Here is a 15,406-nt window from a genome sequence, read left to right on the forward strand (position 1 = left end):
TGAGTTTACCAATCGGACTTTCCCTCGTCTCTTTTCAGTTTCGCGAAGGTGCCTTGTAGGAGCTTTAGCTGATTTTACTATCCGCTCTTAATTATTACTGCGTGTCAAATTTCTAATTCCCCTAGATTGTGGGCTCAGCAATCGATGGTAAACTCACCATACAGCTCTTTCCCGACCCTCCTCTAGCAGAGGATCCGTCTTCTTTCTTGACGTCTGCTCTCGTGAGTAACGCATTATAATTTTTTTTCTTAAGAGTTTTCTAATATTCTTCATAAGTCTCATTAAATCACATTATATTAGTTGCTTAAATTTGTTGTATTCATACATTTTCCCTACTCACGTCGATTTGGCAATAACTAAAGTCTTACCTTCGGACTAGTTTTATTATGTTATGCGATGTTATTGTTATGTGTTCATAATTAAACAGTTTAGAATGGTCTTATTTTCTCTGACTGGGTTATCTGTTGATAACAATGAGTCAGCAAATGCAACAGCCGATGTCTAAGGCTGAGCAAATGTGTCTATTTGTCTATGCAGAAGGCGGATGAGTCGAGCTACCTGACGCCGATGCAGATGTCGCGAGACCTCCATCTCGCGCAACACATTATCCAACGCATCGTCGGAGATTTCATGGTACGTGTGCCGCCGCCCCCTTCGGGCCGTGCCAAGAAAAGAAAGCCTCGGGATGGCGCATTGGAATGCACCAACCTGACCAATATCGGATTTTCTCTCGTTCTGCATCGCAAACGTGCCTGCGTAAGTTGATGGCCCTTGCCCTTCCAGGTAGCTCAGCTTACAAGGGCACAACTTAATACGAACTAATCATTGTCTAAGCCAAAAATGGGTGCGTTTTTGAAATGGATTGATTTTTCCGAACTATTCAAACAACTCTACTGGATGTGTGAAGTTTCCCTCGTATTTAGTCTACTAGCGAGTAGTGTTCTTCATTTATCTTATTTTGCGTGATTGTCTTACTTATTTTTGCACTAGAGCTGATTCGCCGTTGTAGGTCGTGGGATGGAGTCGTTACTCCTGGTCGAAAGAGACGTGGGTCTATTCACGCCGTACAGTCGACACGATCGCTAGGTACAACCAACTCTTCCCCGATGTGATCAACTTCATTGGAGCCAGTGATATGCATGTCTCCGCCTTTGAAATGAGTGACATCTTCCCCACAAACACCTTGTGAGTTGAACCATTGATGCGAGCCCTCTTGTTATTTCACTAACCACTTCCTTTCCTCTGTGTGTACACAGCGAGCGGTACTCTCAGCTGCGAACGTTCCTGCGCAACGAGGTGAAGGGCAACCGGATAGTGACAGATGCGAACGCACCACTGTTGGACACGAAGGGTCTCCTGGTCGTCCAGAGTCATCTCTTCCCCGATTCACCCTTCCCTACGTCACTTCCCACTGACTGCACTCGTATTGAAATCGCCCCCACCGACGTCTTTGCGGTACATCGCTGTAATAGGGAAAAGCATTCCTATTTTTTTTGTCCTATGAGCTTCTGTTTGGTACTTAAGTCTCCTATTTTTGCGTCAATTCCCCGAGCACTCCAGAATATTTCACAATTTTAGCTGTCATTCGGGTTCTGATTGCCATTACCATGTGAAGGCATATTATGCGTACTAGTATTAGCCCCAAAGTTATGGTCATTCAGAGGGATATAAATGCCCAAGATTGGTTACCACCCGTGTGTGCATACACCGTACCCCGAATGTACCCTGGCTGCCGCACTGACGATCTCTACTCTGACTTCCTTACCTCTGATTACCTGACGGGGATCGCAGCAGTATTCGTGCTCACACAGCGTTTCATAACATTCTATTGGCTACTCTGACTGATGACCTCCCAAGCTTTTGTTACAAAACAGGTTTAGCATCTCCCCATTTGCCATGATAATCCTTTTTAGTGTTTGTGTTAATTACACAAATGCCCCTTAGACCTACGGCTCTTCAAGCTACACATAAATATTACAATTTGAACTCTTGAATGAGGATTTCGTCTTATAACCGCCACTCTTAGTTGTTTAATGTCGTAGGAGTTAACTTGTTGTGCCCAGGAATTTTCTGCAAACATTCAAAGACGAGAAGTTAGGGAGGCCTTCCTTAAAAGGGAGTTGTAGACAGTTAACTGGTAGTTAATTAAGTCACCTAAATTAGATTGATGACGTTACCTTTCTGTTATCGCCTTTTTAGTTGCTTAATGTCATAAACAAACATTTGTTATGATTCCTTCAGAAATCGCAATAAAGTCGATTTTAAAGTGTCCTTTTCATTAAAAAAGACCCGAATTGATGCATATTATTGTACAGGATAAGTTAAAATGTATGAAACGATTACGTCCTTCTGCATATGCTCGTTTCGTGCGTGCATCTTTGCAAGTACATTCGATGATAATTTTCGCAGATCTTGCCCGACGGTGGTCGTATCATACCACAGTGCTACCAGGCATGGTTGAAAAGGCTCGGGAAAAAGTTTGACACTTTTGAGCTGGTCGACCGAGTCATGTACGTTGGTCCACGACACGATATCTTTGGCCTCTGTGGCTTTGTCATCGGCGTCTACCTCGTTCTTGGCCAGGAGACCATCGAGGTCATGTTTGATCGCCCATTTGATGGTGCCATCTCCATCAGGTAATTCTCCCCTCTTCTTTTCCTCTTTAATTAAAGTTTCGTAAAAACCCACTTGCCTGGTAAAATGCACTTCGGACGGCTTCCTTTTGGTTGAAATATTTCGACGTCTTTTGAAAAATTAACTCCAGTTTCGAGAACAATTTTTTCTTTGCAGTGCTAAGCACAAACTGTTGGTATGAGAAATTTTCGGCTATTGTGATTAGAAAGCACCAATACTGGAAGTGCAAACTGCACAGTCATAAGGTGCCGCCAGCGCCTTCTGCTTCAAGCTAAATTATTTTCTCGTAATCTAATAAGGTGCATACATTATAAAACACAGATTGTTGTTAGCCTCCCACCAATTTAATTTCGTTTCATCGAAGTGACTAAATATGTTAGTCAAGAGTTAAGCTGGCAAGTGCGTTTCGTAGTAGTAGCACAAATTGCTCTGCAAGGGAACGTAATTAATTTCATTGAATAAATTAAATTTATCCTCTACTGAGTTATTCGCAACCGCATTTTTAAATGCCACCTCTATTTCAGAACCCATTGCCCAATTTCACAGCGAGAGCTGCGTATAGTCAGAGTTGTAGTCTAGTTAAAGTCCAGTCCGCAATGCTTTTCACTAACTTTCTGACGAGTTTCAGCTAGTGTAAATCTGACAAAGACCAAACAACCTACTATTCTGGTACTTACTTTGCTTACTTGAGCATTATTTTGTGTGAATGCAAAACGATATCGGTACGCACTTTAAGGTGCGTTATTACTTGCGGTACTACTCAAGGACCGTACTAGCAGTTAAGTTTTTGTTTCACCGTAGTGTCACCTCCCACAAGTTGGATCGGTGCGCTTCTTCGTGACTGACACTCCTTAAATTGTGTTAGGCTGCTAAGTTTTGCTCTACTTTCTCTCTAGAGGTTCTTCATCGTGCTGTTTGGCGATGGCCTCTTCCCACCTCCTGCACTATCCCCGTTTCATCGAATCTACCAGCGCGAGGAAGCAGAAGGAGAGGAGCAGTGGTAGTAAGAAACAGCGATATCTGGGAAAGGAGTTTATGAAGAAGGAGGCGTTCACCGTGCTGACACCACAGTCCCCACCGCTGTCCACAGCGAACCCCATCGATTCTGTGCTGCCGTCAGAGTGGCTGGCTAACCCTCCATCGGAATTTGCCTCTTCCTCTACCGCCGTCGCTGCCTTGAATAAAAAAGCGACGAAGTGCGTGTCTACTTCCTCGAAAAAGCCGCTCCCACAGCCTCCCTCTCCAAATATTAAACACAGCAACTCAAGCGTCGCACCTTCTTCTTTGGGGCAAATGGTTAGCTCTACTCATGTCCTTTATTCTTTCCTCTTTTGTGATTTTGTTCAAATTTATAAAATCCGACTTTTAATCATCCTTTAATTGTTTTAGAAATGGTTAGCATAGATATATATTATCATCTTTTCAGTACCATGTTCATATAACTCATCCTGCTCTTTTGATTTTGGTTCTTATTGTTGAGACATCAAAAAGTTGTGTTTGAATTTCTCTCTTCCCTCAAAATTATTATTCACTGGCACTAGCTTTATAAAGGTTAATTTTTCGATTTGAAGCCCGTTCAGTCGCATTCAAAGTCCCATCAGCAACTACAAAATCAGCAAAAGAAGCATCAGATAAGATTGGGACCGAAGACTGTCGATCAGGCGACTGCTTCACTATGTTCGTTGCAGGCGAATTCAGCGCCCATGACGTATCCGACCTCGGAGGTGCAGCTGCCTTCGAATCCACAAGCTCCCGCCCTTTTCCCCCCCAGTATGATCCAACTTTCTTGTTCCTATTACCAATGTTTCCGCTTTGTCTCAGTTAGTAGCATTCGCTTTACAATTGTCTCCCTCGTATTTTAGGCCCATGGTGCTCTAATTCAATAAAATGGTTGCCTGAAATCTGCTCTTCAGGACCCGAGCAGAGTCCCGGGGGTTCACCACCGTGGGTCCAGGTGGATCCGCGCTTCGTGGCCTTCTTCAACTACGAATGGAGCCTCTTTTTGTGGACTCGCTCACCGGTCAGGTGTTTTCTGTCGAACAGCTTCGCGACCTATACTTTTCTGTCGAGCAGCAAGCCTTTCAATCCGCCCAATTCTTAGAATGCTTTACTTCTCAGCAGCCGCAACTGCAACCCTTTGTGTCCCCCGTGAACGATTCCCATCTGTCAGTGCCAACACATCTCCCGTAAGCACTTTACTTTTATTCCCCAAGATTCATTCGACTTTAGTGGTTCACTGATGTGCATTCGCTTAATGGTGGATTAATTATATGTGAATTCTGAAACAAATCAAGTCATGAGATTTATACTCCTCACACTTTCTTTTTCTCGTAAGTCACTACAAATCCATTCGGTCTTCTAAGGTGATTAAAGAGTACTAGTCGGTGGATGTCGTTTGTCCATGCACTCTGTTTTACTCGCTGTTTTGCAAGTGTTGGCTTTTAACTGTGTTGACTTCATTTTCTTTCCTTCCCAGAGTGTCTGAAAATACGAACAACCTGACAAATTTTGTGCCGACTCAGGTAGGCCAGTCTGTTTCGTTTAGTCAATTAAGGTTAATGTTAGGGTTCAATTTCCTCAGCAAATGTTTGCTGTGGAAATAGTCCCCCCTAACAGAGTTCACAAATGTTCTTAATGGTGCGTGGGATGTACAGCACCCCGAACATCCAGCCATAGTCGCGACTACAGGGGCACTCAGAAGTTTACGAGTGGTAGAAAAAGAGTATTGTAATGAAAGTTACTTGGGAAAAATTGGGAGTAAACTCGTTGAGGGGTTTTTTAACTTCGTACCCACTGTATAATTGCATTTTACATTTTGTCGTGTTCTTTCATTAATACCAGAATTTACAACAATTTTAAGCAATTTTACATTTGTAATTATGCATTCATCAAAATGGTCTTCTAGTGAAAAGGAGCATGTTTATTTACTTTGGATAGGTGTCTTCCTGCTAGTTCTATGATTATATTTTACTACTTGGGCCCACCATTTTCTAGGCCGCATCACCGAATATCCTGTGTTATCCCAGACCGGCAATGCCCTTTTAGGTGGGTTAATCAGTTTCAAGTGGTTCTTTTGGACAAAATTCCCACGTTAAAGCTACGTGTTTGCTTCTGTTTATGTTCACCTTTTCTTTTCCAGGTGAAGCAAGCCTCCGTGAGGTCGAGACGTCAATAGGCGTCTTGGTGTACTTCTAGTCGCCCCTTCCTGGGCTACCTTCATTTTTTGCTTCGCCTTATCCGGAGTGCTCTGCTGTCTTCCCCTCTCCCTTTTCCGGAAATGTCATTGAACTGTTTTTTATCAATATTCAGTAGTATTGTTAAAAATTGCATCCTTACTGGATCTGCTATCGTATAATGCTATTAGCCCACGTTCCCACCACGAGTGACTAGAACCATCCCTCCAGGTAGGTCCAGAGTAGACCCTCTGGTGTAAAGTATTTTAAGTAGTGCAGTACATTTGTCCCATGGACGAATGTTTTGCCATTCTACTGGTCTGCTTCGGTTGTGGCAACTAAATGATGCCATATTTCATTTTACTACTTTTTCTTAGTAAAATGATCTAGCACTTAATTCCTGGTCCTCATCACTCTCAGTGTTCGAAAATCATCATCAATGATGTTGTGTGTTCGTTCTGTATTTTGGTATTTACAGTTGGCTAATATAGAATGACCTTGCAATCCAAATTCTTTTAGAGCATTCCCTATTCAATTTGAACTGAATACATAGCTGAATTGCTATCCATTCAGATGTTGTTCGGGTGTTCCATTTTCGTAATTTAACTCAAATGAATAGTTGCCATCAAGCATAAATAGTTTACGGGTTTTCTGGCCTTCAACTGCGTTTACGGAACCGCGATCGTTAGAATGGAGGCAGTGACTGTTCTTCAAGCGTTTACTTACAATTTACATTGTAAAGTGCTGATGAAAATAGTTGAAGTTCGGGGAAGAACGTCAGATTGTGCATTTGCATCAATACAGCCACTTTGCTGACACCCACTGTGGCCTCACCAATAGGTCGTCCAGAATTTCTTTCAGTCGGGTAAACGTCACTTCGATGTTGTCACAGATCACAATCTTGTCGAAGAGGTGGCGATAGTTTCGCTCGATCTCCTGACTACATTCGAGTGTTCTGCGAAAATCCTCATCCTGCGATAAAAAAGTGGTTTCGAAATCGGAATAGGCAACTAAGAGCCCTAGCCCAGAATTGATATAACTGGTAAATTTTGTGTGCCGAATACAGCGCAACTAATATAGCGACTCTTCACGGTCGTGGCCCGAAATGATGCTCGTCATTTCGCTACAGGCACAATAGCGGATTAGCAGAAAGATTCTTTCCGCTCCTTGTAATGAGATAGTTTCGTCTGTTGGCTACTCAATTGACGGAGTTATTTAAGTAAACGATATGAGTAGCGTCTTTGCTTCCCTACTATTTTCGCTCTAGAGTATTTCCCTTAATCATGTAACTCATAAGTAGTTGTGTGGTATCGCCGCATGACTTGGATATTAGGAAAACATCAATCACATTTATCCGTTTTTGAAAGTATGGGCTCTGAGTAAGAAGCTCCTTCTTTAATGGGGGTTGAATGCATTAGCTGCGCAAGTTTTTGCATAAATGCTTGAATCACTGAACTGTGAATTACCTCATGGGGAGGTCCTCATGGCCTCACCGAATAACACCTAACTTATATATAACAGCACCTTTTCCAAATGACCGAAGAAAGTGTGGCGTGGCCAAGTAGAAATCCTCAAAGTCATTTCTCAGTCAACGGGCGAGCATAGATGGTCTGATCTCTTTGATTTCGAAAGCAACTGTAATTATAGCAACGACAATATGAGAAGTGCAATTCAATTATGCCTTACTCGGGAAGCGATTTAAGGCGCTTTCTTTAAAGATTGAGTTCATTTGTGAAACCAAGTTTGGGATGACACCAGTAATTAATTTGAGTGCTCCATTACTAATTACAGATATAATCAAAAGATTTCATTGCATGTCGAGACTGCATGGATGGATCAATTCCAAGATACGCAGTATGTGCAGCGCAACTAACTGTGAATGTGGTCAAATAACATTCGCGTTACTGACAGACATGCTGCCTTTCAGGCCTGTAACAAAGTTACTTTCACACTTGTGTACCTTACTAATATTAGCAGTAGTAGTAAATTCAATCTCGCATTTATTGACTGGATGCTACACAAAAATTTTCTAGAAGGATGACTGAAAGTATGGCGATTGGGGCTAGAGATGCTATCAAAAAAGCGGCGACTTTCGGTAACCATTCCAACCTCAAGCACTGCATAATGCTGAGTAGCAGCTGGAACGAATTTCGTCGACCAGTTCGCACACCGTCACACACTGGTCTTGCATGTGTAACGCATACAGCATGTGGTGGAGCTTTCTACGAACGAAGGCCTGAAAGACTGATAGACTTGGATTGCGATACAGTGATAGGGCCCCGAACTAAAATAAAACATTTGATAGCCATACGTCTGTCAAGGTCGTTCTGGGAGTGATGATTCCTTGCTCACAACAAACAATCTTATGGAAAGCCTAATCTTGGATAATTTATGCATAACCTGTAATGAAATCGAATTGAGACAAACCTTTCCGGACTAACGGTAAATGCAACTAACGATTTCAAAAAGTTGACCCATGAAGGGTACCGATGAAAGTAAGCGGTATGGTAAGTAATAACGTCAAGCTTTTCAATGCCCAAGTTTAAATGATATTTATTAAAAGTTAGAATGGGTTGCTAAATGTAGGAACTGACTTAGTGGAAACATTAATGCAATTTCAGGACCTTATGATTTCCTATTTTTCTTAAAGAACCTTAAATTCCCGATTTGAAATGAACGGTTTTCATCAGAACTCTCAGACTCATCCGTTTTCAGGGTTCCGAAGAACGTCTCGAGCCTTGCATGAGCTCACTGAATACACTGCAAGTTTTGCTTTGGCGACACCAACGATATAGCGTCTGGGAATTAGATGGATGCTTAAGAGAAGAGGGGATGGGTAGACGTACGCGCTTCCAGGCCTCGGTGAGACCCATGCTGCGGCCATACTCATACATGGCCTTCATGCAGTTGCAGGAGGGTGCAGCAAGGAAGACTACGAAGGGCATGAACTCAGCGGTGCGGATGCGACTGACGGCAGACGGACTGCAGTCTAAAAGGCACGTCTTCCCCGACTGTGCAATCCGCCGCAGTGTCTTTACCTTCGTACCGTAGAATGCCCCGTCCGCCTCTCCGAACTAACGAAAAAAGAGGAGAGACAAATAGACGCTATTGAAAGTGTGACAGTCTAACGCCAGAAGTGTCTTCTAAATTAGTACTAGACACAGACAGACGTTCAAAAATGTTCCCTTCCCACCTCCTGAAAAGATGTGTAAAGTTAATATTATTGTTGGCGTTAGTAGACTTCCGATATATTTTTGTAAAATTTCGTACCCAACGTAGAGGATGACTAACCATAGGGTTACACTTTTGGCACTGAGCAAAGTTATAGTTTCTGGAAATTAAGAGGGATTAATAGGTTTGATCAGGCCACTGCTACGTAATTTAGGAGGTATTTCAAGGGAATCGATTGCCTATGCCTCTTTTAAGGCGTTTAATCTAGACCTTCTATGGTCGCTGCATGGCAGTGCTCGTTAATAGCATCCGATTCGGAATCCCCATTATCCTTTCGTGCTCGAAACCGATTTTTTCCTGGAGAAAGCTGTACAAAGACGTATCTTGTTTAAAGAAGGTATCATTTTAGCTACTTAGTTGTATTTAAAGCGGTGTTCCGTACAAGGACATTTTTGCATCTGAAAAAGATGCTAGTTAAACACTGTCACTAATGGCGTCGTAACAGCGTTTCATGACTCAGGAGGTATAAAGGAGCCTACTTTGACACCTTTGACAAAAGTACTTGTGTCGTGTGAAAGAAAACCGTACCCTTTTGAAAAATACCTCGACTCAACATTGGTCTTACTGAAAACTTGAAATTCGTAAATAGAAACATAATGGCACTCAATGGGAATGCCGGAATTTTTGTTTAAAAATCAGTCAACTCAAAGTATATGCAAAATTGTGATAAGTTGGGTGCATTTTTGAAGAAATATGTATCAGATAAGGGTATTTGCCTAGTTTTTGGTCTTGCAATTAGCTTGCTGTATGTATGGGCGTCCTTCCAGCGACCAAGATCGAGGAATACTAATTACTTATCGAATCATCGGACACGTGAGGAAGTGAAAAAGCTACTCTTTTCCACATTCTTATCTTTAGTATGAAGAGCCTGAAACACAAAACCAGCTGCATTATGGTGATACTTTCTGCGATTAATAGTACACGGACTCGTCTATGATCCAGTAATTCTTTCAACAAAACAAAGGTACTGTATACCTCAATGAAGTGATTTCGTTGATAGCCGCTTTGCATTTTCCGAGCTTTTTCAAAAAAAAAATCAACGCCGTCCTGTTCGCCTGGAAGCCGCTCTCTGGACGTATCTGAAATGGGATAAAAACCGTAGGGAGAGGTCCTTGAAGCTCAATCACTTAGGCAGTCCGACTGCGTATGCGTAGATGTGGCGGTTCGTACAGGGAACGGCTAGTTCATATCGTTCAGGATTGTCCTCGATAAGCATGTCACGAAGCGTCTGCCTCCCCACTCCTGGAGCCCCCAGCAGACAGATTACGGGCCTCTGGAATCCTGATATCAGCGCCACCTCCTCGTACACGCAAACGTTTTTGGATGTGAAGGCCTCAAAATCCTTGGCCTTGAAAATGATCTTGGTCTAGGAAGAGGAGATGAAAGACGACACAAATTACAGCACAGTTTTGGTAAATTATGAATCGCGGTATAGCTAAATTGAAGCAGACCTTCAGTCATCAAAAATATAATTAATTATCATCAAACTTTGGCTTAGATATCGCTTGCTATTCCGAGCGTACAGAGCATTCTGCATTTATTCAGCTTGCTATATTATGATCTCTGCTCTACCGAATGTATGCGTTTTTACGTGTTCATTTCCCGTCATGCCACCCGCGTTTCTAAGCAGCAAAACCTTTCTAATAACTGTAGCATGCACTTCCAGTTGCTACTCGGGCATTGTATGCCTGAGAGGCCTCTACTTAGCACTGTTTGCATTTTAAACCACACGATAAAGGGAGGAAGACGATCTACCTTTTTAGTTTTTTGGCTATTCACGAGTCCCTTGAAGAACTTGTAGCTAAAAGCGTTAGTTCCGGGGAGGCTTTCAACCAGAGTTTTACGTCTTTCTTCCAGCGTATCGGAGGGTATGAGAGCAGCATGTTCACTGGAGTCGTAGTGGCGAGCCTGAATAACACAACTTATTATTAGTATATATTTAAAGTAATGGCTACAATGTATAGCGTGTAAGGATTAAGCGACATGGCTCTGCGAAATGGGGAATCCAAATGTTTCTCATCACTGGTTATAAAGACACTGATTGATTTCATGAAAAGCTAACAAAGTCAGAGACGATAGATCCTAAGTAGTGTCTATGCTTAAAGAAAAAGTCTGATATATTCATAAAAATGTTCAGAATTTAGTGTTCCTACTTCATTCGACTAACTTTTTTGGTGTTAAATTACCTCAGGTAAATGATTTTGTAAAGTTGGACAATCAATCTTTTACCGAGAGATTGAACAAGAGAAGGTAAGTGACGGTCTTTTACGACAGTATCGAAAGAGTGAGATTGAAAACAGGAAAGGTAACCTGCCACCAGTTAGGATCTGACTGGTTGAGCACTTGGAGGATGTCATAGCACTGAAATCGGAGACCGGCCTCCTTGCAGGGCAACAGTTTGTCCTTTTCCGGATCATACGTGAAGAGAGCTCGTACGTAGAGCTAAATTAGTTAGCAGTGGAACCTGGTAAATATTTAAACTTAAAAACCAGATTCAGATTAAGAGTGATTTTAGGTGATTATTTATTTCAATCCAAAGCCAACGAATATTTGTGGCCCTTCTACTAACAGACGGACGTGGATCAAAGAGAGTGGGGATGGGCATCTACCTGAGATTTGACTTTGGGGTCCTTGTGGGCAGGGATGATTTTTAATGTCACGGTTGGGGGTGATTTGGCTATTTGCTCCTGAAGAGTCTCCGGTTTGTCGATGGGCACCCCATTGACCTCACGGATGATGTCGCCCTCGCCAAGGAGGCCGAGCCGCTCCGCCTGTGAGCCGACCATCACACGCTTCACGTAAACATCACGCACGTATCCCACCGACGCCCCCTTTTCCTGGAGTCCAACTGTGATCCCCTTATGATGCACAGCAGAAAATGATTCCACATTACAAAGCCATCTAATAAAGATATATGGGAGGATCCTGAGTCAGGAGAACGTACCAAGTCCTCACCAATGTTTCGCTTGAAGCTAACGAGCATGAGGTCGTCGTCGCATACAGGCTTCATAGGAGGACCTTCACCACCACCAGTCAACTTCACGCCACCAGTCACGTAATGTAAACTGTTCGTCCAGTTTCCGCCTTCACCCGGAATCGTATTTGCGCTCACAGACTTTTGCTTTACAGTGCCATTTGGCTGCCCTTTGTAGATGGGTGAATATTGTCCCCGAAGAAAGTCACTGTATGCTGCCCGGGGAAAGCTATTAACCGTACCCTCAACAAAATAAATACCGACTGAAGGAAGTGTAGGTGCAAAGAAGTTGCCTGAGGCAATTTCCTGAATGCAAATTCCCAGAGCTTGTATGTACCCTTTAGAAAAAATCTGAAGGAGTTTCTCGGCCTCTTCCGGCATTGAAAAGTACCCATCAGTCGCACTTTTTTTAAGGTCTTCGCAAACATCATGTACCAAACCTGAAGTGGTACATCCTTCCCCAACCGCGTAGTAAATGTGTGCTGAAATGACACTGGAATAAACCTAAAGCATTGATTATTATTGTAAAGGTCATTCAACCTATGATATATACCTTAAAAATACAATCACAAGTAAAAAAGCATTTCAGTAATGCATAATTCACATGTTGAATGCATATGGAAACGCTGCCGCTCGATTAGATCAAACACAAAAAATAGGGCCAAAAAACCACTAAAACTGTGCAGTATTGTTAAAAATTGCAAAAACTACTTTAATTCTACAAAAGCCACTTAAAAACTCAGAAAAATAAGCTCAAAAAAGGTGAGGCCAAAAGTGACGAAAATATTGCTTAATAGGCTGTTTAAAAGGCTGTAAAGTGTCCTGTACTATAAAATCATGCGCAGCTAAATAAAAAAACCAGAAGACGCGGTGAATTTACACCCACCAGCAGTAAGGGTTTTAATGGTTTCATTGATAGTAGTCGATAGAGTTCCTCCGCATCGTCAGCAGTATCGGTTTCTGAAAACACCCGCCGAATGTTTTTTTTTGCTTTTTTCAATGCACCTAAGGCATATCCCATTTTTAATAGTCCTACTAATTAGCAATACCATTCCCCTCGTAACACAAAACACAACCCCTCCTCGGGTATAGCACTGATAAACAGGTACTCAAGATAACGCTATTTACTTAGTTTGTCATTTGACCAATATAAACAAACCATAATTAATCAAAAAAGGTTATCAACATAAAAAAGGATACTTAGCAGTTGCGAAATGTAAAAAAAAGCATTTTTAATATGAAGGGCAAGTACAGTTAGAAGTCTTTAATGCATCTGACGATTCCAAAGTGCCTAAATATTTATGAAATATAATTCACTAGCTTTGAAACTAACAAAAAGCAGATCTTGTGTGCGCACATTGTATATTAGGTTGTTCTGCAAACTGGTCTATTTATTTCATTAGTTCTCGTCACGATATACACTTATTTATGCACGCCATATAGCGAATCAAAAATGTGGCTTCATGCAAGCAAACGAAAGTGGCGCAGCCTTATTAATTAACAATGCACTTGTTAAGAATAGTCTAGAGTCAAAACTTCAATTTTCATTAAATGAGTAAAGTGGTCATGTATTTTGTGGTACTATAATTCACCTGCAGCGCCTAATTTTACAACGACTTTGGTGCGTGCACAAAATTAAACGGAGTTGTAAGGCGATGACAAATATCCTTTGTTTGCAATTAAGTGTTTCCAAAATTGATTTCTTTGTTTAAGTTTGTAGCCCCCCGTTCGATCACTGCTTTGAAATACCCTCTTTTGCAACAGTGGGTGGTTGGGTTTTGCTGTTTTGATTGTAAGGTATTCGTAGCTTCGCAGTTTGGTTTGTTTGCAGTGCTTTAGGCCTTTTGTGGCAACGTCTATGCGTGTCAGATTTTCGTAAGCAGAACCATTTTCTTTTTCAGATGGCCGTTCTTCAAAAAGAGATGCGTCTGTTTGGCAAGTGGCAGTCGGATAATATTAATTTCTCCGAATTTGGTTTGGTTGATCACATCCAAATTAAGGCTCAGCACCCCCTTCTTCCTCACACTGCTGGTCGCTATCAGGTTAAGCGGTTCCGCAAGTCTCTCTGCCCTATTGTTGAGCGTGTCTGCAACTCGCTTATGATGCATGGTCGCAACAATGGCAAGAAGATCAAGGCTCTCAACATTCTCAAGCACACCTTTGAGATTATTCATATTCTCACCAACGAGGTAAGTTGTAAAAATTAGTTCGGCATCGTAATTTGTTCGTTTTACTTCCCTAGAATCCCATTCAAGTTCTGGTGAATGCCATCATCAACAGTGGAGCTCGTGAGGATTCTACTCGTATTGGACGTGGTGGCACAGTGCGTCGTCAGGCCGTTGATGTGTCTCCTTTACGTCGTGTCAACCAGGCTATTCATCTTTTGTGTACTGGCGCTCGAGAAGCTGCCTTTCGTAACGTGAAGACTATCTCGGAGTGCTTAGCTGACGAACTCATCAATGCTTCTAAGGGAAGCTCAAATTCTTACGCCATTAAGAAGAAAGACGAATTAGAGCGTGTTGCCAAGTCCAACCGATAGGGACCGTTCTTGGAACAGTGGATGTTCCTGTTGAGATGCTCGGGTTCATTCATAAATGTCTTTGAAGCGGTGTGATTTGTCGTTTTTCTGTTTTGCACCATTGTTTTACGTGTGAATTATTATGCTATCTCCCTGAAGCTTCACTACTGGGTGTGAAAAATTGGAAATCTCGATCATGGAACTCCGCCTTCGCTTTTTGTTGGCGCCGGGGTCATCCAGTTCATTCCATTCCATTGTGTGCGGTGTATCCGTCTTAGGTAGCCCGCTCCATTTGTTTCGGGACGTCCGGCCTTTTGTGCATCTATTTTGGGTGTGTAGACAACTGGTCCGCATTTCTATGTCGAGCGGGCCGTGTGCGTTTGCAGTTAATCCTCGTATTTTCAATTCTGCACGTCGGGTGGCACTTTTAGTGGCAGGAGTGTCGTTTTTCACTGCACGGTTATCCCAAGGGGCTGGCTCATCTTTACCTGCGGCGGGCCGGTATCTCAACATTTGGTTTGAAGGGCTCAGCAGTTGGTCGGGCGCGTTTCCAAAAGTCGGGTGATGGGTTGATATCGGTAGTTGGGACTCATTACGATTTTTGACGTTTTCTCGGGAGTGGCGTTGTGTAGTGCTGCGGGACTCCATTTGTAGGCATGTGTCTGGCGTAGTTGTTTCAATTGCAGCTGAGAACGCCTAGATAGGGAGCAAGTGATATGCACTTGCATAAACGTTAATCTTCGGGTGTATTGTGGTTCTTCCCTTTTTTAGCTTTTTAGGAGTGGTTCAAAGCCCCATTATCTAGCACACATGTCTTTTGGGCGCGTGGGCCACCTAAATAGGAGTTCGTTTATTCAACGATGGCAGTGGGTCCTT

The 15,406-nt window shown here is 42.5% G+C and overlaps 3 protein-coding genes across 3 annotated transcripts; 2 read left to right on the forward strand and 1 right to left on the reverse strand. All coding sequences in view use genetic code 11, as the record gives it.

Annotated features, from left to right (window-relative positions):
• Nucleotides 1-531: 531 nt before the first annotated feature.
• On the forward strand, nucleotides 532-5,809 carry EGR_01807 (5'-3' exoribonuclease; the record flags this gene model as incomplete). The annotated part of the gene is made up of 10 exons (XM_024491056.1): nucleotides 532-756; nucleotides 1,010-1,185; nucleotides 1,257-1,455; nucleotides 2,410-2,636; nucleotides 3,531-3,930; nucleotides 4,206-4,404; nucleotides 4,497-4,654; nucleotides 4,678-4,820; nucleotides 5,111-5,156; nucleotides 5,774-5,809. The coding sequence occupies 10 exons, from the start codon at nucleotides 532-534 to the stop codon at nucleotides 5,807-5,809; spliced, it is 1,809 nt and encodes a 602-aa protein (XP_024354512.1).
• Nucleotides 5,810-6,602: 793 nt separating this feature from the next.
• EGR_01808 (MAGUK p55 subfamily member 2) lies at nucleotides 6,603-13,033 on the reverse strand (the record flags this gene model as incomplete). Its single annotated transcript, XM_024491057.1, has 9 exons — nucleotides 6,603-6,779; nucleotides 8,654-8,881; nucleotides 10,014-10,117; nucleotides 10,209-10,404; nucleotides 10,794-10,946; nucleotides 11,349-11,480; nucleotides 11,648-11,896; nucleotides 11,983-12,516; nucleotides 12,899-13,033. The coding sequence occupies 9 exons, from the start codon at nucleotides 13,031-13,033 to the stop codon at nucleotides 6,603-6,605; spliced, it is 1,908 nt and encodes a 635-aa protein (XP_024354513.1).
• An 880-nt stretch (nucleotides 13,034-13,913) lies between these two features.
• EGR_01809 (40S ribosomal protein S5) lies at nucleotides 13,914-14,551 on the forward strand (the record flags this gene model as incomplete). Its single annotated transcript, XM_024491058.1, has 2 exons — nucleotides 13,914-14,201; nucleotides 14,255-14,551. The coding sequence occupies 2 exons, from the start codon at nucleotides 13,914-13,916 to the stop codon at nucleotides 14,549-14,551; spliced, it is 585 nt and encodes a 194-aa protein (XP_024354514.1).
• Nucleotides 14,552-15,406: the final 855 nt, after the last annotated feature.

Source organism: Echinococcus granulosus (assembly GCF_000524195.1).
Source record: "Echinococcus granulosus chromosome Unknown EG_S00007, whole genome shotgun sequence".
NCBI lineage: Eukaryota > Metazoa > Platyhelminthes > Cestoda > Cyclophyllidea > Taeniidae > Echinococcus > Echinococcus granulosus.